Source organism: Lutra lutra, chromosome 8, assembly GCF_902655055.1.
Source record: "Lutra lutra chromosome 8, mLutLut1.2, whole genome shotgun sequence".
Classification (NCBI taxonomy): Eukaryota; Metazoa; Chordata; class Mammalia; order Carnivora; family Mustelidae; genus Lutra; species Lutra lutra.
Window position 1 is genome coordinate 106,032,500 of NC_062285.1, and position 27,008 is coordinate 106,059,507.

At 38.1% G+C, this 27,008-nt stretch overlaps 1 protein-coding gene across 2 annotated transcripts in view; it reads left to right on the top strand.

The window, feature by feature from the left end:
• OTOGL (otogelin like) overlaps window positions 1–27,008 on the top strand; it is a 130,778-nt gene that overhangs the window by 42,682 nt on the left and 61,088 nt on the right. Inside the window, exons 19-26 of one of the 2 annotated variants that reach the window (XM_047741446.1) lie at window positions 707–916; window positions 4,098–4,263; window positions 5,310–5,384; window positions 7,344–7,396; window positions 8,970–9,132; window positions 13,776–13,883; window positions 14,660–14,798; window positions 24,248–24,382. In XM_047741446.1, the coding sequence (XP_047597402.1) occupies window positions 707–916; window positions 4,098–4,263; window positions 5,310–5,384; window positions 7,344–7,396; window positions 8,970–9,132; window positions 13,776–13,883; window positions 14,660–14,798; window positions 24,248–24,382 (1,049 nt within the window). The remainder of the gene's footprint in view (window positions 1–706; window positions 917–4,097; window positions 4,264–5,309; window positions 5,385–7,343; window positions 7,397–8,969; window positions 9,133–13,775; window positions 13,884–14,659; window positions 14,799–24,247; window positions 24,383–27,008) is intronic. The other variant, XM_047741447.1, reaches the window with a different exon arrangement.

Genomic DNA, 27,008 nt, shown 5'->3' on the forward strand with positions numbered 1-27,008 from the left:
TGGCTTGGTAGTTATATTTCATGGCCTTTAGCATGTGGTCCAATCCCTAATTTCTATTCATGATTCATTTATTCATGCATTCCTAGGTTCACTTATCAGACATTTTTCAGCTCCTCATATTTGCCAGGCATTGTGCCTTGTGCAGACATTGTATTTGATGACTGTATGGTAATTGCCACAGTACATTCACCCCAGAGACTTCATTGGAATGAGATGTTTGCCAATCCTTCCTGGATAATTGTGTATTCTGGGGAGTTGCTACAGCATCCGCAGTCTGGCACCACTCTCACTGTGTGTGGCTGTCTGGAGATAAGCCTTCCAATACTCATCAATTCTTTACAGCAGAATTGGGGCAATTTTCTATGAAGATCCACAGACAATGAGGTGATTGAGGCCATTTCTATTGACCTTTCTGTTACTTCTCTACTCAGCTATAACACAATACTTCTTTTTTTTTTTTTTTTTTTTTTTTGGCTAAAAGCTTATTAGGTATGGAATAAGGGCTGTCACCAATATCACTAAAAGTAAAAACAAACACAAAACAGGATAAATGGAAAATAGTGATTCTTGTTGAAAATAATACTGCAATTCAGTATATTTCTAGGAAAGCAAGATGCTTAGATAGTTCTGGAACTTGGTACTTAGCGGTATGATCTAGACTAGTAAATGAGGTGCTAATTGATTTTTTGGGGGGGTTGTCTGTTAGTTGGATATGCAGCACACTGTGATGTTATCCACCGAGAGCTCTTCGCTGCTTGCCACATCTACATCAGCCCCGGGCTGTACTATCAGCTGTGCCGCCATGATGCTTGCAAGTGTGGAAGCGCCTGTCTCTGCAATGCTCTTGCCCACTATGCCTACCTCTGTGGCCAGCGTGGTATTATCATCGATTTCAGAGCTCAGATTTCGTTCTGTGGTGAGTATAATGACAGCACAGATAAAGATGATCAGATGACACTTTAGAGATTTTTGTGTAATTAACTGCCTTTTTTTTTTTTAAAGAAAGGTCAATATTGCCCAAGTTATCTGGAATATGATTATAGTGTGCAAACATGAAAAACAAAGGAACTACTTCACTTCTTAAAATTAGAGCTATATGGGATAAGGCCAATCTTTTTTTTTTTTTTTTACTATTTTTTTTTTAAGATTTTATTTATTTATTTGTCATAGAGAGAGAAATGAGAGTGAGCACAGGCAGACAGAGTGGCAGGCAGAGGCAGAGGGAGAAGCAGGCTCCCTGCCAAGCAAGGAGCCCGATGTGGGACTCGATCCCAGGACGCCGGGATCATGACCTGAGCCGAAGGCAGCTGCTCAACCAACTGAGCCACCCAGGCGTCCCTTTTTACTATTTTTATTAAAAGCAAAATTAGAGTTATAACAGCATGGTTTGAGATACGCAACAGAAATAATGTGAAAAATTTGAAACAGTTTATCACAGAAATGTCACATCGAAGTATTGGAAAGTATAGGCGATTTGTAGTTAAATACACAACAGGAAATTATCTCAAGTTCAACCTCATGGCTTGCGGTGTCTGTTGTCTCATTCATGGTAGATTGTGTCCTTTCTTTATATGATCTATAAATTTTTGTGAGTTAATCTATGTTAGGGCTACCCCTTGCCCTGCTGCTGTTAGAATCTCTCAGCCCCTGGGTTTCAGGAGTGTTACTCTCTCCACCTTTCCATCCCCGCTCCCTGCTACAGGCTTCATTAAATTTTTCCTATCGCTGCAAGGGTATGACTGGCCAGTTTTGATAGTAATTTGTCAGCTTGGGCTTTCTAAGATAAAAATAATGTAAATACAAAAGTAATGTAAATGCATATACCAAACTGCACAGGATGTAAATCTGAGATTTAATTTCTCAGAGGATACTTTATTTCATCAGACACCCCACAGAATCAGAGAAGATTTCCTAGCCTCTTTCTGTACTATGATCCGATTGCTTCTAGTTGAGGAGTTGGCAAATGATACCTTTGGGCTTCCTATATTTTGGTAAATAAAGCTTATTGCCCATATACATCCATAATGTCCATGGCTGCTTTGGAGCTACAAGGACGGAGTTGAATAGTTGTGACAAAGACTCTGTGGATGGCTTCCAAAGCTTAGGCCATGCACCATTTGGCCCTTTCCAAAAAAAGTTTGCTGACCTCTGCTGTAATATATCTTTCAACTGAGGAAGGAGCTTTTCTGAGGGTCAAGTTAAAGTTCTCCCGGTTCCTTGCCTTGTGAAGGATCAACTCTCATTTTCCTTTCCTGCATGAGTTAAATGTAAGGTTCAAGATTACTGGGACTCATTCTCCCTTTCTCTTCTCTAAGTTCTAGATTTTATTTCCCTCTTCACATCTGGTATCTGGGGAGATTACCCCTCCCCATTTTTTTCTCACAAGATCAATTGTATATTTAACATAATTTCCATTATATTTTATCTAGCTTTTTCTAGGTTTTTATTTGTTTTTTTTTTTATTATTTTTTTTTAAGATTTTATTTATTTGACAGATAGAGATCACAAGTAGGCAGAGAGGCAGGCAGAGAGAGAGAGGAGGAGGCAGGTTCCCTGCTGAGCAGAGAGCCCGATGTGGGGCTCCATGTGGGGCTCCATGTGGGGCTCCATGTGGGGCTCCATGTGGGGCTCGATCCTAGGACACTGGGACCATGACCTGAGCCGAAGGCAGAGGCTTTAACCCACTGAGCCACCCAGGCGCCCCGCTTTTTCTAGGTTTTTAAAAAAAGGATTTTATTTATTTATTTGAGAGAGAGAGAACATAAGCTGGGGGAGGGGCAGAGGAAGAATGAGAGAATCTCAAGTAGACCCCAAACTCAACTGACTGAACCACCCAGATGCCCCTCTAGATTTTTTTATTTTTTTACAGGTGTGTTTTTAGATTATTTTACCTTTTCTACTATAACCAGTTTGGGTTGGCCTAAAGAGAAATTAGGAAGGTTTAGAAAAAAGTATGAACATGATTCAGAAAGTGAAAAGTAAGATCTATGAGTATGAATCAATTAAGCCAAGTTTTGCCTTATTTGTAGAAGACTTAAAGGTTACTTAGCTTTAAAGAATGTCACAAACAAGATGATGTCAGTATAGCAGCAATAGATTTAAAATGTGAGGACAGAAAGTTTATTTGGACATGCAAATACCTTAAATATTAAAAAAAATATAGTACAGACTGTTAAAGACTGTTATGGAATGTCTCACTTCAGAATGTTTCAAAATAGAAGCTTTATACATCTGTTACACTTCTATTGAGGCAAATGCAGCTGATCCTTGAACAATGTGGGAGTTGGGGCACTGATTCCCCACCACCCACACACTCCAAATCCATGTATAGCTTTTGACTCCCTGTAACACTTAACTACTAATAGCTTACTATTGCCCAGAGCCTTATGGATAACATAAATGATCAATAAACACATATTTTGCTTATGTATTACGTAGTATATTCTTATAATAAAGCAAGCCAGAGGGAAAACAATGTTATGAAAATCATAATGAAATGAAAATCATAAAGAAGAGAAAATACATTTACTCCTGTTCTTTATTTATTGAAAAAAATCCAAGTATAGGTGGACCAACCCATGTAGTTCAAGCCCATGTTGTTCAAGGGCCAACTGTAAGCATTTTATTTATTTGCTTATTTGTTTATTATTTCTTTATATAGAAAGAAATATATATATTATTCTTTATATAGAAAGAAATATATATAAATATATATTATATATATAAAATAAATATATATATCTTTTTAAAAATAATTTTTTAAAAAATTTATTTGAGAGAGAGCATGAGCACAAGCAGGGGGCGCGGGAGAGGGGCAGAAGAGAGGGACAGGCAGGCTCCCTGCTGAGCAGGGAGCCCCACAGTGTGGGACTCGATTCCAGGACCCTGCGATCATGACCTGAGCTGAAGGCAGATGCTGAGTGACTGCGCCATCCAGGCGCCCTTGTTTACTCTATTATAGGATTCTGGAATGTTCTAAGGTTTACCGATGTATAATGTATCTTGGTTTTTCATGCTTCTATCAGAGGCCTATGACCCAGCATAAATGTTTCTGCCCCCTGTGGCAGTCCTTCTCACCTGATGCTCCTTCATCCTAGGGGTCGTGTGCCAGAAGGGCATGCTGTACCATCACTGCTCCTCCTTTTGTCGCCGCTCCTGCACCGCCCTCGCCGCCCCCGAGCAGTGTAATGACGACTGTGCTGAAGGCTGCAACTGTCCCGAAGGCAAATACTATGAAGACACGCTTAGCTTTTGTGTGCCCATGTAAGTCACAGGAATGGGCTGCCGGGCTCCAGGGTCTCTTTGTCCTTACAGGTTAAATGGGCTTGCATGCTTGGTTTGTTTGTTTGTTTCTTTCTTTTCTTTTTTTTCAAATTTAACCGACTCAGGACCATTTACTGGGAAATAAATTTTCTCCGTTATTGAGTAACCACTTTCCCCCTACACAAGTATGCATATAGGCAAAGATCTGCTTGTGAGCTGCGTCATTAATCTTTCTTGCTGTCTTTACCTTTATTGCCTTATTGACTTATTTTTAACCCCGCACATGTTCACCAATAGCTGTAGATAGAAACAGCGAAGGAATGTGATGGTTAATCCCAAAGTTTATCCCTGCTTGTTTTTACCACATCAAAATTAATAATAAGCGGGGCGCCTGGGTGGCTCAGTGGGTTAAGCCGCTGCCTTCGGCTCAGGTCATGATCTCAGGGTGGTGGGATCGAGTCCCACGTCGGGCTCTCTGCTCAGCGGGGAGCCTGCTTCCCTCTCTCCCTCTCTCTCTCTCTGCCTGCCTCTCTGTCTACTTGTGATCTCTCTCTGTCAAATAAATAAATAAAAAATCTTTAAAAAAATTAATAATAAGGTTTTTGTTTCACTGTCGTGTGACAAATTTCAGGAGCAGGATTGTCTGTCAGCGCTCAGAACGTCCTGACATCTCCTGTGAGATCGGGACTTTTGTCTCGCACGTAGGGCGGGATGGTATATCGATTATATTTCTATGAGGTGCATTCGGGGACTTTTTTGTGACTTAAACAACAGTCTGTACTGTGACTAACACCCTAGAGCATCTGTATGTAGGAAACATGATCTGAAGCTGCACGACACCCCCCGGAGAAACGGTTCCCGCCATTCATATGGTAGAACTGCACGCAGGTGATGGATAGGGTCATCTTCAATGTGCGCCTTAAAATGACCAATACGGAGCAGAAGGGCTGCATGAATTTTCGTGGATTTTTTTTTTATGTATATACTATTTTATTAACTTACTCCCCCTCTCCCCACCCCACCCTCCCCCCCCCTTTTTTTTATAGATTTCACTGCCGGTGTCATTATAGGGGCAGCATTTATCAACCCGGGGAGCTCATCCCAACACCGTCGGGCTTATGGTAGATTTATTTCAATGATGGGGCTTATACTTGACAACAAGAACTGACAGACTCCTTTAACCCAAACTGTGAATTTAAATATGATTTCTGTGATTTAAAATATAGAGATAAACTTTATGTGGCTTTTTCCATATGTATATTACATTTCAGCCCAGAATGCCTAAGTCTTGTACTCATAACTGCAGAAAACAGTTACTAATTGAAGTATCATGCAGCAAAATGGAAGCCCTTTGAGGGATTTGGTTCTCAGAAATACTGCAAGTGGGGGCACCTGGGTGGCTCAGTCGGTTAAGTGGCTTCCTTCAGTTTGGGTCATGATCCTGGGATCCTGGGATCGAGTCCTGCACTGGACTCCTTGCTCATCACGGAGCCTGCTTCTCGTTCTGCTTGCCGCTCCCCCTGTTTGTGCTCTCTTTCTCTTAAAAAAAAAAAAAAGAAAGAAAGAAAGAAAGAAAAAAAAAAAGAAATATTGCAAGTTGCTGAGGGATTTTAGTTGGACTGACCAGCTGGTATCACATGCTGATATCTGTAAACCTCCTCCCTAGTGACATCGATCCTAGCAAGATAGCACTTATTAATAGGATAACACTCTTTCCTGTCCTAATCTAAATTTTTAATTTTAAATTAAAATTTAAATTTTAATTTAATTTTAGATTTGTCCTAAATTTTTAATTTCATTAAAAATGCACACACATCCATGCAGTAGTCCGCATGGATCTCCATCCAACTCCCAATCTCCGTCTTTCAGTTGCACCACAGGAACCGGCAGATAATAATAGACAGCAGATAACAATAACAATAATGGTAACAATGATATCTCAGCCTCACTGTGCACATTCTGCAGTCCGGGTACCCTTCTAAGGGTTTGATATCTGTTATTCAAACACTCACCCCCGTAACCCTATGTCACAGGGAACGTATGATATGGAAAACCTGGATCTGGGACCTGAGATCCCTTGGTTCCCCTCTGCCATGCACAGTGCGGGGGAACTGTACCTCTGGGTGTCAGCTCAGTGTTACATGATGCATAAGCGTACGTTTCATGTAACCTGGGCTCAAATATAGAACACATGATCAGGTCCAAAGCTGAAGTAAACGCTGTCTATGTTGGAGTTGTTGAGAACTCGTGTATTGTTTCCTATCTTGATTTTTTTTAATGGACGTATAGTTAAGTGATATCTTTTTAAAGGACTTTCAAGATTAATCTTGCTTGATTTGGTTTGCTTTATGCCCTGAATTTAGATCTTAAGTTGCAAGGGAAATGTGACTGTACTCTATCTTCAATACTGCTGCCAGAAGGAGTTTTCTAGAATTGGAGCCAACCTTATTACCTCTCCTTTTAAGGTCTCTGGGATAAAGGCTTAGCATCTTAATGAGGTTGGCCTTGGCCTCTTTGCCATCTGCATCTCCTGTCACTTCTTGCATTGTACTTTGTCACACAGAACACTGCTTTGTACCACATCTCCCCTGAGTGGTATAGCCTTCCTGCTTTATCCATATCATCACCTACATCCAATTCTTTAAGACTGTCCAGGCTTTACCTTCTTTGACTATCTTGATGTCAGTTGCCAAGAGATTTTAAGACATTTTTCGGTGCTTTACTTTCATATTTTGAACATATTTCTCTGTTGCATATGTCACACTGCATACATTATTTATTTGTATGTTTACCTTTCTTACTAGAATATAAGCACTTGGGTGAAGACCATGAATTTTGGGTTTTGTATTCCCTATGCCCATTGCAGTGCCCCAGACATACGTGTTTGATAAAAAATGAACTGAAATAGTTTTTTTTTTTCAAATTGGGCCTAAACCAATAACTTATTTGTGAAAAAATATGTGGAAAAAGTAACATTTGTCTGTCTATCCAATCAGTGCTTGCACAATAGATTGTTTTTGAAATACAGAAAAAAACTGAGGTGTGGCTTCATAAATTAACTATTTGTTTACCTCTGCTAGCCAGTGTTCCAATGGGACCGTGAAATGTGATGAACCAGCAACGCCCTCTACTGGTAAGATCGAGATAGGTGTTTTCCTTAAAGAGAACGCGGCTCTAATACCGTTCCCATTTTTCTGGAAGTCATAAATCCATCACAGCCCACCTTGCCAAGATGCATGAATATGTAGCCTTGGGGATGTTCCTCAACATGGTGCTCCAGTGCTTCCTTAGTTTTTTCATATTGATAATTATAATATTTGTAGGACATCTTGGGGTGAACTGACAAGGCTGCGGAGGGGCAGAGCTGTTCAACCCAGGGATGCTGCCTACAGGCCGCCCACCCCAGAACGACTTCAGGTGCACCAAAGGCTTTAGGCTCATGTATCCAGGCATCTGTTGAAACCAGCTGGACCTGGAAGTTGGGAAACTACTCTAAACCAGGACTTCCCAGATGTAATATGTACGCAATCTCCTGGGGACCCTGGTGAAATATTAATTCTGATCAAGTTGGTCAGGGGTGATGCCCAAGATTCTACATTTCTGCTGCTGCTGCCACTGCCACTGATTCTTAGACTCCAGGACCAGCAGCCATCAGTTAAACATGGCTTGCAAAATGACATCTACTGCCATCTCTCTTTAGAAAGTTATTTTACTCTTACATATCATTCCTGAAAGTCCTATATATTAAAGTACCCTACCTATGATTTATTTTCACCATTACAAAGCCTCAAGTTTTTAGTCATGGTGTAGAAATTCCAGACAAATAACAAACAACACTGCCTTCATTGATTTTAATGGACAGAATGAGGGCAGGCTGATAAAATGGAGCTGTTGTTTTTATTTATTTGCATAGTCTTGTATATATTTATTATAAATTTGCTTTGATTTATATGCCTTGCATTTGCTTTATGAAAATTCAAACTATCTAGGCTTCTTTACGTGCTGTGTTCATGGACCACACACATATTCAGTAGTAATGAGGCCATCCTTGCCCTGCCCTATCTGCTTCAGGGTGGCTTCGAGTTAAAAAGGGAAAGTCCAGGTGGCCAGACTTTTCACAGAGGAATCCACACCATTCGATCCCATCGGCCCCAAGGAGGCAACTTACTGAATCCCTCTGAGCCCAGAAGCTTTCTGGAAGGCTATGTAACCCCTACACTGCCTATTATTATGTCTCCCTTTGTACTTCTACACTCTATCGAGGACTGATGTAAATAATGACTCAGAGGGGAGGATCTGAACCTATCATGTGTTCATTGGAAACACATGGCTTTGTAAGAGTATAAGTATGCTATCGTACCAGCCTTCAAGAAATTGAAAGTGTATGTTTGGATTAATCAAAATACCCTGATTTTTGACTTCAGAAAATGATATAATAGTTGTTTAGTTATTGCTCTGTGGAAAGGAGCTAAGGTTTTCCAACTCCAAATAAGTTTCCGAAATGTAGGAGACAATAGAAAATCTTCCTGGAGAAGGTTTCTAAGTTCCTCAGCAGAATGTTACAGACTCAGAGCAACAGCTAGTAATTACTGGTAAGATATTCTAGGATGAATTCTGCTTTGATGACAAATGCCTGTCAGTGTGATTATTTGTCTATGGAACAAATACAGAGTTAAGGGTATTTTTTCTGTGCCTTTTCCCTGAAGTTCATGCCTGTCCCGAAGGAAAAGTGTATTTTGACTGCAGATTTCCCGACCCTGAATTACCAGCTGGTGGTGTAAATTGTGAGATTACATGTGCAAACCTGGCCATGAACTTCACTTGTGCCCCATCCTCACCCTGTATAAGTGGCTGTGTTTGTGCTCCAGGGTAAGTGTCTTTCTCTCTCTCTCTCTCTTCTTTTTGAAAATATTCAGGATTGACAGAAAATGTAAGAGCTCCTAGAAATATTTAGCTAAAATTATTCTGGACTGTGGTTAACTTTGAGTTGGTAACTAGAAGACTATTGCAATTATTTAGCTATATTCATGTAACATATCCCATGTTATATTTGAAATATGACATAGGACATATAACACACGATTAAGTATGTCACACATGTTATATGTACAATATTATTAAAGTAGTACAATGAATTGAAGAGAGAACTCATTTCAGGATGGACTTGGCGTTTATCTCCTGTTTTGACTGCAATTTTCAGAACATGATAGTGAGCCATTATCTATTTAAAATACTTCAAGTGCATATCTTTTGTATATTCTGTTGTGCTGTTACTGTTGTTGAAGTTAAGTCATAACAGTGATGCCAACTGCTTTATTTTTACCTTTTTAAGATTTTGCTTATTTATTTAGCATGAGTGGGGGGAGGGGCAGAGGGAGAGGGACACAGAGAATCTCAAGCAGATGCTATGCTGAGCATGGAGTCTGATGGGGGGCTCAAACCCACAACCCTGAGATCATGACCTGAGTTGAAATCAAGAATCAGGTGCTTACCCAACTAAGCCACACAGGCATCTTGCCAACTGCTTCGCTTAATGGATGTTACAAAAAATGGTGTGTTGAGGCTACACAAGGCAGTAGGTAACAGCGGGATCTCTGGGTTCAAACACACTGGAGTTCAAACCCCAGCTCTGCTGATGTTGGCGGAGTTATTTTTCGGCAAATTTCTTTTAAGCCAGTTAGGTTTGTGAGATACAGGGTGTGTGTGTGTGTGTGTGTGTGTGTGTGTACTCAATAAATATGAATCACTATCTTATGGCAGAATAATCTACTCCTATTTTTGTAAGTTTCCTTTAATAGCAGGAATGCCTCGTACATGGGGAGGTTAAGTACAGAATCTGGTGGTTATTCGCTTCCCTGCAGGCACATAACATCTGGCCTCACTGGCCCTCCCTCCCCTGGTAGCGAGTGGAGGCAGAGCACAGGGAGAGGCCATCTGAGGCAAACAGGTCACCTGTTCTTCCTTGGCGAGCTTATTCACACAGAGGGATTCCTGGGCTCGGGTTATCTGAACCATGAGCAAAGAAGAGAGAGGTTTTGTAGTCTGTTTCTCAGGAGAGTTGGCATTTGTCCATCCCCATCTGGAGTAGAGGGAAGAGCCAAATGACTTGGTACTGTACCAATCTCTTCAGAAAGGGAGGAGGTTGAAAGAACAGGTGCCTGTTCGTGGGAGAATAAAGGCAGGTAGAAACCAGGCCCTAGAGCAGATGAGTGAGGAAGACATTTTAGTAAAAAGGACAAGGGAAATATCACCTTTATGATGGTAAAATAATTGAAACCTACAACATCACTTGATTAATTTGATTTGATTATGACTCAAGGGTGCATGGCTGATTAGATAAAGCTGCATCCTAATTTTGTTTCACAGGCTTGCAGTTGACGCTATTTTTTTTTTTTAAAGAATATCTATTTACTGTCACCTTTGACTTTTAGTTCAACAATGATTGATTGATTTACTGGTCTAATTTTATTACAAAACTCAAGAAATTTTCTCCCACCTCCTCTTATTGTATTGAAGTAAATATGGTTAGAATTAACTAAGAGGCCTTTGACTGATTTGGAAATAATTTTATTATATAGAACTTTCCTTTTATGAAGTTGTTCATGGTAATATGATTTGGATTGTCTTCCATATGACTTTGGCTGGCTTATTTTAGGACAATAAGCCTCATATCCCCTGTTTTATGGAGCTCCTCAGAGTGACAGCAGTTCATTGAGTGTGAAAGGAAAGATCCTCATTCCTTGGTTTAGAAATCATTGTTGGAGCATCTGGGTGGCTCCTTTGGTTTAGTGTCAAACTCTTGGTTTCAGCTTAGGTGGTGATCTCAGGGTTGCGGGATTGAGTCTCTGGTCAAGCTCCAAGCTCAGTGGGGAGTTTGCTTGAGTTTCTCTCCCTCTTCCTTTGCCCCTCTCCCTCTTCAAATAAATAAATTTTAAAAGAAAAGAAATCACTATGGATTAAAGAAATGGAAAGTAATATAATGAAAAGTGTCATATAAAAATGGTTCAGATATTGGCTCTCTTTATTAGCTGAAGTACCTCAGGGCAAGTGCCTTAACCACTTGGAATCTTAGCTTCCTCTTTTTATTTGTTATTTTTTTTTAAAGATTTTTGTTTATTTATTTGACAGACAGAGATCACAAGTAGTCAGAGAGGTAGGCAGAGAGGGAGGGAGAAGCAGGCTCCCTGCTGAGCAGAGAGCCCAACGCGTGGCTCGATCCCAGGACCCTGGGATCATGACCTGAGCCGAAGGCAGAGGCTTTAACCCACTGAGTCACCCAGGCACCCTCAGCTTCCTCTTTTTTTTTTTTTTTTAAGATTTTATTTATTTATTTGACAGAGAGATCACAAGCAGGCAGAGAGGCAGGCAGAGAGAGAGGAGGAAGCAGGCTCCCTGCTGAGCAGAGAGCCCAATGCTGGGCTCGATCCCAGGACTCTGAGATCATGACCTGAGCCGAAGGCAACGGCTTAACCCACTGAGCCACCCAGGCGCTCCAGCTTCCTCTTTTTAAAGTGTATCTACAAATGTCTATTTCATGGGGGTCGAGTATGTGCAGTGTACCAGTCATATGGTGCTAATGTTTGGGACACTGTGTTAAGCTACAGGTGGGGGGCACTATAAAATACATTTATAAGATAACAACAGAATCTGCCTGTGGGACTGTCACTAGGATTAAGTGAGTTAGTGCTGTATTTAAAGTGGTCAGAATAGTGGCTGGGCCATAGGAGGCACTCAAAAATATTAGTTTTTGCTGTTTTTTTTTGTTTTGTTTTTTTTTTTTAATAATTTCTCTGTGAGAGACCTAATGAAGTACTTGCAGTTCATTGAGATGGATCCTCCAGTAAAGTTTTTTTTTTACAAATTTCTATGTATGGGGAGTGTGGGATATAAAAGATTGCATTAATTTGAGACTTAAATGGTGAGAAGTTGTTTGGGCAGAGCTGGGGAGGAGAAGGGTTTTCCAGGCAGAGGAGAAATGACGATGATGCCAGGGAACGTGGAGAGAAGTTTGGGATGGGTGAGCTGAGAAAATACAGACTCTCGGACTCTGTTGTCTGAAAGGAAGAAATCTAAATGAGTTAATGCAGCATTTACATAGGTTCATTTGGTCACCTTCATATTGGTCACAATTCATATTCAATAATTGAGTGTCTGCTGTATGTTAGACTTCAGGACACAACCATCAAGATATTCATGCCTTCCTGAATGGAGTGTGAAGTCTAATGGACAATGTATACATTAAATAAGGAATTACAGTGCTGTGCTAGAGGAACTGTGAGAGGGAAAGCAGAGAAGGAAACATATGGGATCATTTTTACTCGAGAGAAGAGGCAAGAATCCAGAATTCTTGACTTCTATGTAAATTTTGATAGCAATGAATTATAACATTTTAAAGCATATTCAGAAAACACTTCATATTTTCTATTTTTAATAGATACCTGTTTTTATTATTTTAAGTTATTATATTAGTTATATTATTATAATTTCAATTTTCTTTATTAGTAGTATTTTATTGTTGATGAAATAAATTCTTGAGAAAAGAGTTTAAGCATATTGAAATATTTATGTATATATTTATATTAAGGGTATTGGAATATGTATCATAAATCTTCAAATCAAAATATTTTGAAAATACACTAACAGTAATTATCCCTTGAGATTATAATATTTAATTTTTATATTCATAGATATTTTAAAATACTTTTTTATGGGATTACCTTTCAAGAAGGAAATAACACATCAAAGGACACTAACCTTTAAAATAGATTGTTAATAAAAAATGTGAAACACTTGATATAGTGACTTTTTATTCAAAACACATCTTAACTCTCAGGATTTTCAATTTAAGCACTTACATAAGGAGCTTTTTTTTTTTTTAAGATTTTATTTATTTGACAGAGATCACAAGTAGGCAGAGAGGCAGGCAGAGAGAGAGAGAGGGGAGGAAGCAGGCTCCCTGCGAAGCAGAGAGCCCAATGCGGGGCTCAATCCCAGGACCCTGAGACCATGACCTGAGCCGAAGGCAGAGGCTTAACCCACTGAGCCACCCAGGCTCCCCCATAAGGAGCTTTTGATTATTCTCTCTGTCCTGCAACAGAAAAGGTTATCCATTTCATAATTTACTCTTTTATTGAAAAATTTTTAGGCCCTACGGATTTTTTTCTCTGAGTAGCAAATACCGAAAAAAGGGGCCCTCACATATTCTTTAAATGTTGTTTTCACAATAGCTCACTGTCCTCGGAAATTTAAGCTTGTGTTTATCTTTTATTGTGCTAAGCAATAACAAACAGTTTAAAATATTGCATCTGATCACTCGCTGGCATTTCATTTACTCTTATGATCTGCAAGGTACTGTGTGAAAAAGAGAGAGCGAAAGATTAGATCCACCCCCTCCATAAGTCAGAGAGAACATACCTGTGGCAGTCGTAATAAATATAGATGGTGTTGAATATAACAAGATTTCTGATTCTTAAAAAACTGAAACTAAATGGCATTTACTTCTTCATTGGAAGAATGGCAGAGCACAAAGGAAAATGTTATGTTCCTGAAAGCTGTCCGTGTATCTGGAAAGATTGGGAGTACCTCTCAGGAGAAGTGATTGCTACACCATGTTATACCTGGTAATGAGATCCATTTATTTCACAACATTTTTCCTAAGCAATTGTATTAGTTTCGATCATCTCATAGTTAATGTGACTGACTTCAGCAAACACTAAATCAAGCCTGAGTAAATAAGATTTTAAAGGCATTCAGGAGTTGGTAGAGAGCTATTCCCACAGGGGAATCATACCATTATTTTGAGGCATATTTCTTTAGCCCAAGGGGGCTAAAAAAAAAAACACAAAAAACCATGAAATGTGAAAACTTGAAAATTTAATAAGGATAAGAATATCTCAAATTTATGAGAAATTAATAAATGCACCAAAGAGAAGATCACATTTAATATAAGGTCTTATGTTTGGAAATAAGTCAAAACAATCCCATAAAACAAAATTGAAATATAATTTCTTTAAAATGTGGGAAAAAAATTCCAAGCTCATGAACAATGTCACATGTAGTATATTTAAACTGATCCAAATATAGGAGATGGCATTATGGGGTTTTTTTGCTCCCATCAGGGCTATATTCAATAATTTATTCTGTTATCTGCTTTCAGGTGAACGAAGCAACAATTTTTAGGCTTGGTTGTGCTCTCTGATAATATATTTAAGCAAAGTGATAAACATAGGCCTAATTTGTCAATGTAATAGATGTTATTGAACCAATTGGCATATGACTAAGGGCTCTTGACTCAGTGAATGTTCTTGAATACAAAGCTTACAATGTTTTTACCACTTGCAAAACTCTAATTAGAGCCAAATGTCTTAGAGAGATAACTGGTGTTATTTTTGGCTAGTGTTTGTCGACGAGGGATGTTCAATTGCACCTACTATCCATGCCCGGCTGTGTGTACAATATACGGGGACCGGCATTATCATTCTTTTGACGGACTGGAATATGACTATATAAGTGATTGCCAAGTATTTCTGATAAAGGTATGTCACGATTAGGTATTTTTATTTGCCCTTGTGTAAAAGCTTAATGTAAAAAACAAGTATGCTGATATGTGATACATCAAATCCACTTGTCATTAATAAAACCTACAAAAGTGATAGCAATTTTAAACATTTCACATTGACTCATAAGTTTTATTATTCAATAGGAGATGGGCTAATTTTTTTTAGAGGTTTTATTTATTTCTTTGACAGAGAGAGATCACAAGTAGGCAGAGAGGCAGGCAGAGAAAGGGGGGGAAGCAGACTCCCTGCTGAGCAGAGAGCCCAATGGGGGCTCAATGAGATGGGCTAATTCTTCAACTTTCTATGCTTCTGTTTTCTAATTTGCAAAATGTGGATAATAATTGTACCTGTATCCTGGGTTAGTCTTTAGGATTAAATAAGATAAAATTATGTAAAGCTTTTAGACAGTGCTTGATTGTATATAGTAAGTGTTCAATAGATGCCAACCACTTTTATTTTTTGGGCTTAGTTTGGTGAATATAAATATAAGACATTAAACCATGCATTGAATAATATGTATTGTTCATGATTATAGCAATAAAGAGACATTATTCTTAATTCTAGACACGTTATCTTGATGATATACTATAGTCAACCCTGGGCTTAGTGTACCCAATAAAATCCTTAATATTTCTCATATGCTTAATGCATTTGGGTTTTCTTTATACCTAAATTTTATTTAGACATCACTGACCCCAGAATTAAATTTCTAAATGTAAAAATGTTAGCTTTAGAAAAAAGTTGTACAAGAATAAACAAAATAACATATTTTCTTCCAGTAAGGTAACCTGTGATTATCTTGAATGCATGTCTTATTTCTGGGTAAGGCTTTTATGTTAATAGAGATATGTGTGTGTGATCCTGTTCTTTAAAGCATATATCAATAAAGTGGGCACATTCCTATTTTGTATCAGTTCTATTAAATTTTTTAAAAAGGTGAAATCCATTGTGTTCTAAACTTAAACAACTCCTGTTTTATGTTTGAAACCATTAAACTTCCCATTTGGTACTATCTTCAGTTTCTGCTAGGAACAATTTCAAGTTTCTTAAAGAATAAATCCAGATTTGTCCAAGAAAATTCTGAAGTTGAGAAGATTGGAATCATGCCTTACATTTCTTTTTCCTCCCCAAGTCATTTTGCAAAATGCTGAGCATTTGGCGAACTCTTACTAACTACTTATTTGAGTTCTATGCTCTGCCTGACTTTTCCTTAACCCCTCATTTGTCTTCACAGTAGAGAAATCATAGTGTTTACCAGCCTATTTTAAAACAATGATTGTGCAGAAAGCATTTCAAGTAGAATATTTGTCTCAACTCTGATTTTTGGTTAAGTGAAAGTATGTGCTTGTGTTTGTTGCTGAATGATAATAGTAGCCTTTAAAAAAAAAACTGTATATGTATGTATGTGTGTATTTATTTATTTATTTCTGGTGCTTCACTGTAAGAGTATCATTCCATTTAGCAGGCAAGAGCCATTAAAGTTTGGCTTTTAGACTTTTAAAACCTGACTCCTATCATAACTTTAATTTGCTACTAATTCTTCTGTTAAAAATCAATATCTCATGTTCAATTTCAAATTTTAATAAGATATGCCTGTCTGTGTATGAGAAGATATGTCACAGGAAATAGTCTTCCATTCTCTTAGTAAGCAATGAAATTTAGATCCTGAATTTAATATCTGGATTAAGATCTGTCATTAGGATTCATGTAGTAAGATTAAAGTCTATATTTTTAAGTTCTAGAATTGCATCTTTTTTTTTTTTCTACCAAAGTAGAAGTACTTTTCCTTTTGGTACTTTAACAATGTTCTTTAAAAAAGAAAGCGTTTACAAAAGACAGACTTCAGAATATAAGTTTCATGGATTTCAAATTAGTAATTAAAGAGAAGGAAAACTACTATTAATAGTTAATTAGAATTATACTAGAGAATTATTTACTATATTGTAATGGACATTTTTATGAAAATCAGTAAAATCAGTACCAGGCCCCAAAATAATTAGGATAATTTGATCAACATATAATTGGTAAGTCAAGAAATAAGTTACTTGATCATGGAGCAGATAATTATTTTATATCCAAGATGAATTAGTGGTTAACAATGTAACCTAATTTTCATGGGTTTGAAATCTTTTCATGTTGGACAGTAAAATTCTCAATGCTTGGGGTTTGTTTTTTTTTCCCTGCTTCAATTTTTCTTCCGTAATTTTTTTGTTTGGTTTGGTTTGGTTTGGTTTTGATTTCTTTGTTTATTCCACACACCTAGCTTTCTCTTTTGGGGAAAGAATCAGCATTTCCTTTGAGAAGGATAGAATTGCGGCTTGCCCTTTCATTTAGTTACTACTTTTTCAGGGACAGGAATACAGATTTAATTGTGAAGTACAGATTTAATTCTTTCTTCCTTGTCAAACAGTTCTCTTTCCTCCTGCCTTGATTACAAATAATTCTAGGTTTTATTTTTGTTATGTGTAATACATTTTTATCTAGTGAAACTTAGGGCCTTCTGGTGGATCCAGTAACCTCATCCATAAACATGTCTCTTCATTTGCCAATTGGACTTCTAAAAATTAATACTTATTCAGCTTTACTTTATAAGTAACTTGACCCTCACATTCAAAGAGATATGAAAGTCCCACCCCCAATCTCTGGATTGTGGCATTTTCATTGTAATCTAGTTTTAGGTACAAAGTAAGTACTTACAATATCTTTGTTGAAGCTTGTCAAACTTTAAAAATCCAGGTTCTCTGATATTTTATTCATTTTGGAGGCTGTTTACCCTTTCCTGTCAATAGCATATGGAATATACAGCACATTTTTTTTAAGTGGTTTGAAGCAAATTTAAGACAAAGGTATAATGTATAACCAGAAGTAAGACTTGTTTAACAGTAAAAAGAGATGAGGAACCAAATGACATCTTGACCTAGACTGTAAACTCAAAAAGAGAGAACACTGGGTATCTTTAGCAAAAATAGGAGATACAATATTCTAACTACCCAGATTCAGAGCCTACTTCTGTATTACTACTGTATTACTATCTGTAACTCTACTTCTATCTAATCTATGACAAGCCCCAATCACTGCTCGACTTCTTCTTATAATTTGTTCCAGATTAGGTTTTCAACATTTTCTTCAGGTGAGATCTCAAACGTTTAGTGGTGCTCTCCTTAAGCCTCTGAAAACGCTTCTAATTTCTTTACTCCCCATCATTTGTCCCATTAATGTTTCTGGTGTGCCTTATTGTGTCAGGCTCTTTACTGAGGAGTGCAAGTATGATGACCACCAAAAATAAAGATGGCCTTGCCTCTGAACTTGAGGCTGGGGTGTGGTGGAGGGGGGGTTAGTTATTAATCACCTAATCACAAAACTCATAAAATTTCAACTGCAAAAGTCAATGATGACTTGAATGCAAAATCTAATTAAACTTTTAAAAGTTTATCTTCTTTTTTCCTTTAATGTAGCTTGTGCTTTGTCATTCTGCTGCCTCTGCTGGTCCCTTGTCTCTGATCACTCCTCAATATCTTCTGATGGCTCCTTTCTTCAAGAGTTTCTTAGAACATAGGGCTCACAGGTTCCATATTTCCATGTCTGTTTCCTCTGCAAATCTCTAAGTAAGGAACAAACTGAGATCCTAAAAACATTAGAGAGTTTATATATAAGTATTTCTTTTAAAAATGATAAATATGCTATCTTTTACTTACTTTCTCTTCCTGTGGCCATCCTAACATTGACTGGAAATGTTATTCCCTATTACAAAAGTCTTTTGATGTTTTTGACTGACTTCCTGTTCAGCAAATTCTGATTGTCTCCAATCTTTATTTCCAGTTTAGTCCCACAGAAAAAAAAGTACTCTAAAATGATCTTATAGTTACGGACTCAGGAGATAGGCAGCCAATTTAAAATTTTCTCCAAGTAGTAATCATTTGCACGTATTTACCATCTCTAAGCTATTCATTTTTATTCCCTGAAATGAGATTCTTAGTGTGGTTTGTCTTCCAGGTGCAGTTTTTATTAATATTCTTTGTGTGACAACCATGCTGAGGACAAAGGGATCATAGACAGAAAGACAACTTAGACCTTTATTGATAGTTAGTATAATATACCTTGTCTATAATATGGTGGATATATTTTTTTAAGATTTTATTTATTTATTTGACAGAGAGAGAGATCACAAGTAGGCAGAGAGGCAGTCAGAGAGAGAGGAGGAAGCAGGCTCCCTGCTGAGCAGAGAGCCCGATGTGGGCCTTGATCCCAGGACACTGGGACCATGACCTGAGCTGAAGGCAGAGGCTTTAACCCACTGAGCCACCCAGGCACCCATACAGTGGATATTTTTAATGCACTTCAGTTTTTTTATAGTTTCCTAGACATTCTTATATCAGGAAAATCAGAAACATTTATAATTAAATTAAACTATATGATAAAAATATAAAGAAAATTCCCTATCATTTCTGATACATTAATGTTGCTAAAGCTAAAATGGAAGTGAAAAATATATTACTTTTATTTAATTTTTAAAATTATATGAACAAAATCTTATAGACATCCCTGGGGTATTTTTAACCTCTTTCAGTAAGAAGATGAAAATCTTGGAGTTTATGGAATTAATTCTGTGCCTTTTTTTTTTTTTTTTTTTTTGAGAGAGAGTGAGAGCACAAGTGGAGTAGGTGGAAGGGGCAGAAGGAGGAGGAGAGAGAATCTTAAGCAGACCCCATACCCAGTGCAGAGCCCCATTCAGGGCTCGATTTCAGGACCCTGAGATCATGACCTGAGCCAAAATAAAAAGTTGGATGCTTTACTGACTGAACCACCCAGGCGCCTCTATCTTTTCAAAAAAATTAGCATTTAATTAATTTTCTACTTTATCCATGTAAACTAACTCTTAAATATTGTATCATTATTGAAAATTTCAGGGAAGATGATTGTGATATTTTATCCATAAGATTGATCTCCATTATTATTCTTAGATATTAACGTTCAATATTTACTTTGCATTGTAATAGTTTACCTACTTAGATAATACACCCTTTATGTTAAACCTTCTAAAACATTCAGTAGCACAATGATAGCATAGGTTTTCCAGTAATTATTTTTGTACCTTTCTTTCTTTCTCTTTCCCTTCCTTCCTTCCTTTTTTTCTTTCTTTCCTTCTTCCTTGCTTCCTTCTTTTCCTTCCTTCCTTCCTTTTTTTCTTTCTTCCTTCCTTCTTTCTCTCTCTTTCTTTCTTTTGTATTTAAATGTACACTCTGTGCTAGGATCTGTTAAGGGTACAATTATTAAAGATATTAGCTTACCCTCAATTGTTTTATGTTTGGGGGAGTCATTAATAAACAAGAAGCTAGCAGGCTGTGATAAATGAAAACTCTCTTGTGGGAATGTAACTAATTTTGACTAGAGAAAGAATAAGCAGCAAAGTTTCATGGAAGGGATAGGAATTGGTACTGGAGTATTTCAGCCCATTATAACCCACCTTTTTTTCAGTGTATTTTCAGGCAGAGTTCCTTGGTAATGAAACACCTCAGGATGGTTTTCTTCTCATGGCATCCTGGTTAAGCACCTGCTGTTTCAGGGAACCAACAGTAGTGTGTCCTGTGGTAATCCTCGTGCAAAACCCCAAGGGAAATACCATCCCAAGGAAATTTTTTGAACAAGACTATACACCTCACAAAGGTGACAGCTGAAGGATGGTTTTGCCTCCCCAGCAGCAGGAGTTCATGGATGCTCTGTTGTCATTCATGCCACAGGGACAATCTCTGTGTGACTGCTCTACTCTCTTCTTTCTCAGGTTTGCTTATATAACTCTCTTTTCTGTATCTTTTATGTTTGCACCAGTTCAATCATTGTTTCTGCTTCCTTATATTTTAAGCTTGCTCTCTTCTGTTCAGCAGCCTTCTACCTTTTATCCTGTTTCTGTCTATTTACCCTCAAATCTTACTACAAAAAACTTAACAACAACAACCATCATTTTCTGGTTCAAGCATGAGAGATAATCTCATAGGCTAGAGTTGTCTTTTCATGCTTGCATTAAACTCTGTTGGCTCGAGTTGGCGCCATGACTGTATCAGGTCTAGCTCAGTGGCTTGGCTGTATCCCAGCCACCGTGGGGAGGGTAGCACGATCACCTCTTCCTTGTCATTGTGTGAGGAAAATGAGTTCTCAAGAAGAAAAATATGAACCATCAAGCAATCTCCTAAGAAGCCACAGTAACCAGGGGCACCTGGGTGGCTCAGTGGGTTAAGCCTCTGCCTTCGGCTCAGGTCATGATCTCAGGGTCTTGGGATCGAGCCCCGCATCGGGCTCTCTGCTCAGCAGGGAGCCTGCTCCCCCCTCTCTCTCTGCCTGCCTCTCTGCCTACTTGTGATCTCTCTCTCTCTCTCTCTCTGTGTCAAATAAATAAATAAATCTTAAAAAAAAAAAAAAAAAGAAGAAGCCACAGTAACCAGAAGGTCATTTTGATGCACCAGAAGATTCTAATTTAGAGAAAGTACCATTGACAAAATTTCCAGATTATGTTAATCTTGTTACTAAAGAAAAAGGTGGACCCAGAGGCACAGAACCTACCCAATATGCAATTGGAAATGAAAAAGACGCTGTATTGATTTTAAAGCCACATATTAACTTCATAACAGGTTTCATGACAACTGTCAAAAAATTTGGTGGCATGAAAACATTTATGGTCTTTATATCCACCAAACACTAATGAAAAAAAAAAAACAAAACCTGAAAAGCAGCAATGGAAATGCATCATTCAGATCTCCTCTTACAGGAAGCAGAGTTGACTGAGAACCTCGGTGTTGCCTCATGGGATCCCCCACTGGGTTCCTGCTGAAGCCACACTTCCCCCAGCTGTTCTTAGCCAATGAATGAGTATAGTGGGGCTGCAGTAAATGAGTATGCTGGCCCACTCCCCTAATGGGTGACTTTGGGTCAAGGACTCCCCAGTAGCCTCCCCAGAATTTTCTTGGTACAGTGCTGCTGTTACAGACTCTTCCTACCCAGTCTTCCTTTTTTCTCTTTCCCCTTCACAGGTGTCTCTGCCTACTTTGCCCCTTTATAGTTCAAAATATCTCCCCAATAAATCTCTCTCATATAAAAAACCAAAACCAAAACAAAACAGAACAAAAAAACAGAACTCTTTTGGCCCATTGGTGAATGTACCACTTTGGAACCTAAAAAATGGCTTCCTGAGGCTACTGTATTAGCAGGAACTTTGTGTGGGATACTTAACCCTTAAAAGGGTAGGGGCTATGACAGGTGCTTAGATTGACTGGCATTTGAGTCAAATAATATTCTACCTTGAGAGGTGCTGACATTTTGTTTTAGAATCACTTGGGAGAATATTTTCCATAAATGTTTGCAGTACCTCAGAGTAAAGGGTTTGAGGAATCCATGCGGTACACTGATGTTGACCTTTTCCCTCTAGTTTTATAATCATTACTTATGTTGCTTAGCAACTCTGTAGCATTATCTCCAAACCTAATATTAACTTGAAATACAATAGAAATGAAAATTATAGAAATGTGACTCTTAGGAATTGATATTGTTTCAAGTTACTGTCAGCAATAACATGATATTACAAGGCAGACTATACAGTATAGAATATTTTGTGGCATTTCTGAGTTTAATATTAAGACTAATCTAACACCGAGGAACTTTAATTAATAATAATAGAAATGTAATGGCAATAGAAAGCCTTTCAGCTGGCTTTTCACATCCCTTAATCTAAACAACATTTCTCAAGAGGAAGAACAAAACAAAACCCTGAATTATACATTTTTTTCTTTGAAAATTGTTCATAAAGGCACAAAATGTGGCATGATTTTTTTGAGTAGTACAATACCATAATCATCTTAATGATCTTTATTATTCTCCTTTTCAAAATTTGGGCAATGCTTTGCAAAATGATTGTTTAAGAAGAAGTAAAAGCTTTCAGTTCTTATGCAGGAAGGAAGAAAAAATGGGTCACAGAAGGACACATTAATTACTTTGTCAACACCATTCATTGAAAACCTATCCTCTTGGCACTAGGCTATAGTAATTACTTATAAGACAGAAAGAATTTGGCCAAACCAAAAGAAATATTGAGCCAGTGTTCATATTGCTGGTGATATGAAAAACTAAGTGGAGAGAATTTATAAGACATGTATGATTTGCAGATATTTAAAGACTTTTTCACTTTGAAAATAAACACTGACCCGTATATCTAAAAATGAAAAGAATTCAGGAAATGTGTGGGCCTTTGAAAATTGGACATAGAGTTCAAAGAAAGTTCTCTCTGTTGAAATCCCCACTTTCCACAAGTTAGTGAGAGCCCTCTTAGAGCAGTGTGTCTTTTAACTTTTGGAGGGATAAGGACCACTTTAAAAATCTGATGAAAACCATGGACTTTCTTCTTAGAAAAATACAGATCATCAAAAAACATTTTGCAATGAATTTCCAGGGTCTGTAGAGCCACAGAAGCCCACCTGAGGAAACTGATACCAAAAAAAGAAACCCCGATTCAGAGAATGTGCTCTTAGCAGGTGCAGTTGGGAGTGGCTGCAGGAAGGTGGAAGGGGGGGGTGGAGAGGGTCCAGTGGAGAGTGTACAGGGCTAAATAATATTCTCCCAAATGAAGAAGTCCCTATAACTTAACAATTGACTTTTCTCCTCAATCATTGCTAAACACTTCTTAATTTCTCTGCAAGTACCATAACAACAATAACAACACAAAATTAGGATTTTGAACTTTGTCTCTGCTCTTATTTAACCAAGTGACCTTGGACAATCAGTTAATCCTACTTCACTTCACTTCCTGCGCTGTCAAGTGGAGATAATATTTAACTTAAAAATTATCTTAAAAATTAAATATCATATGCAATGTTCAAAGGAAACTCTCAAATGATATGTGTTATTATATTTACTAAAACTGCCATAATTTTGTGTCAATTTCAGTTTGAACCTGTAGGCAGATATTTATTTAGCCAGAAAACTTTAGAAAATACAACAAAAGATGTTACCTAAAATGAAAATGTGTCTTTTAAAATTCCCCTAAGTGACATGCCTTCGGTATTTGTTGAAAAGAAACTGGTCAATATACTGGAGCTATAATAATGAAATAGAAAAAAAAAATTGTTAAAACAAAATTTTAATAGAAGTTATTGAAGATAAATGTTTAAATATTGAATTGCTTTGGTATATTTTTATGAATTTATTTTACATTATTAGATAAAAATGATTTGTATTTTAGAGATAAGCTATATTTCTTTTATTTAATATTTTTGAGATAATCTGTATTTTAATTTCAATATAAACTATTGCTGATCTTAGTTTTCTTTAAGGTTTGTTACAAAAAAGGTTTATAAAAAATAACTAATAATAACACATAATATACATTTATTTGTTAATTATACATTTATTTATCTATTAATGCATTATTTTTGACATTTCAGAGTGTAGATGATTCAGATCTATCTGTCATTGCCCAGAACAAGAAATGCTTTGACAACGATATTGTTTGTTCCAAAAGTGTTTTGATCTCAGTTGGGGACACTGAAATTTACCTCAATGATACTCCTTACAAACAAGTGAGTAAACTATTTCTTTTAGGATCATTTTATCTTGTCCTGAGAATACCGAAAACAAAATAGAAACAATTCAGGGTACTTTTCTCTGCAAGTGATTACTAGATTCAGATTTTCTTTGTTGTTTTATGTGGTGTCAATAAATCATATGTGACTTGTCTCTTTTACTTACTTTTTTAAAGACTAATTAATTTGTTTGAAAGAGAGAGTGAGAGTGAGAGAAAGAGTGGAGAGGGGGGAGTGGCAGAGGGAGAAGGAGAAGCTGATTCCCCGCTGAGCAGGGAGCAGGATTCTGGGCTGGATCCCAGGACCCTGCGATCATGATCTGAGCCAAAGGGAGATGCTTAATTGACTGAAGCACCCGGGCTCCCCGGTCCCTTTTGTTTATATTTCACTTCTCCATATTCCAGTTCTTTCCTCTTGCTCTAGCATCTCCATCTCCAGTTACCGTCTACTGGACACTTGGCTTCCCGAGTTAGTTCCTCTCCTCTTACCCTGCCATGCTGCAGCCAGGGCAGCTTTTTTCCCCTAAAATGGGGATCTAATCTTCCATCAATGTAGTGCTTCGAAACTCTCAGATGACTTCCCAGTTCTCTGATAAGTCTTTACCAGTCTGACCATCGTCACCTCTCCTGCTTCACATCTCCTTACTTTCTGCTTCGAGCCCATGTTACAGAAGTCAGAGTTTTCATTAGTTCTTCAGGTGGCCTATTCTTTCTACCTCTGTTTCTTCGTGAATGTCATTTGCTCCTGCCTGGATCTGCCTTTCCTTTAACTTATTCTTCTGTGATAGGTCTCATTGTAACTCCTTCAGGAGCTCCTCTTCATACCTTCAAGCACCCTGTTAGGACACATTAGTGAAATTTCTTGTGTGATTGTCTGTCTTCTGTCCATTTGTCTAAGAGTTTTGTGAGAAGTAGGACCGCTCTCTCCCTTATTTATTCCTGTATTCTTGGAGCCTGCCCAATTTGAAAGAATGAAAACATTTAATTCATTCATCCATTCATTCATTCATCCACTATCTCCCAAAATCTCTATTAATTATTGGGACTAAAACAGTGGAAAGACACTGAGCTTATCTTTCAGGAATTATATGCAGGGGAGGGAGACATTCAAATAAACAAGAATACGCCATGGAATATGCTATGGCCAGAGTGTGTGTAGGACAGTATGGGAGTCCCCGAGAAGAAGCCAACGTTGAATGTTTAGGGTAGTTATTAAGGGTGTAGACTTTGGAGTCAGTCAGTGCTCACCTAGAACCCCTGTTCTGTCACTTGCTGGTTGTGTCACTTTGGGCAAGTTTCCCTCACCTCTTTAAGCTGCAGATTTCTCAACTGTAAATTTGGAATGATTATAGAATCTACTTCTTAGGTTCATATGATGTTTAAATGCAATAATGGATTTCAATAAATGACTTTCTTCCTCTCCTTCACCCTCCTTATATTTGGAAGGCTCAGAAGATATGCTTTGGATTAAATGATTGGAACTGAATCTTTTTTTTTTTTAAGATTTTATTTATTTACTTGACAGGCAGAGATCAGAAGTCGTCAGAGAGGCAGGCAGAGAGAGAGGAGGGGAAGCAGGCTCCCCACTGAGCAGAGAGCCTGATGCGGGGCTTGATCCCAGGACCCTGGGATCATGACCCAAGCTGAAGACAGAGGCTTTAACCCACTGAGCTACCCAGGTGCCCCTATTGGAACTGAGTCTTAAAGGATGAGCAGGTATTAGCCAGGTGAAGAGAGAGAGCAGAAGGGCAGTCAATACAGAAGAATGGTCCTGTTGAAAGAACTGAGTTGCAAGTGGTTGAGTTTGGTCTAAGTATGTGGGGATAGCGGGGGGCGGGGCAAAGAGTTTCCGGGAGGAGTATCCGGACCAACTTGAAAGCAGCGAGTATGGGAACAAGGGCAGTAGATAGGAGGCTGGTTCCAGACCATGGAGGCTCTTCAGCAGTATAGGATATTTGAACTTATTTTACAAGCAAGAAAGTTTGACACTGAGAAGGGACACGATCTGACATACGGCTTTTAAAAAGTGGCCTCTCTTTGAGGTTTTAGAATAGGGTTTCTCGCAGTTTGGTCTATAAATGTGCATTAAAATCATCTGAAATATCTACGCAAAAAGCTGGTTCCTGGGTCTCCCCTCGGTAATTACAATGGCTGAGGTGGAGAATGAAGATCAGTATTTTTTTTTAAAGATTTTATTTATTATTTATTTATTTAAGAACGAGGTGGGAGAGAGAGCAAGAGCTGGGGGAAGGGCAAAGGTAGAAACAGACTCCCCAATGAGCAGGGAGCCTGACTTGGGCTCCATCCCAGGACCCTGAGATCATGACCTCATGACACTTAACTGACTGAGCCACCCAGGCAAAACCTGAAGATCAGTATTTTTAAAAAATATTTTATTTATTTGTGAGAGAGAGGGTGCAGGAACAGAAGGAGAAGCAGCCTCCCCGCTGAGCAGGGAGCCCCATGTGGGACTCAATCCCAGGACCCTGAGATCATGACCTGAGCTGAAGGCAGCCACTTAACAGAATGAATTACCCAGGCGCCCTGAAGATCAATATTTTTAATGGTATTCCCAATTCTTCTGCACACCAAAGCTTGAGAATCAGAGCCATAGATCATAGCTT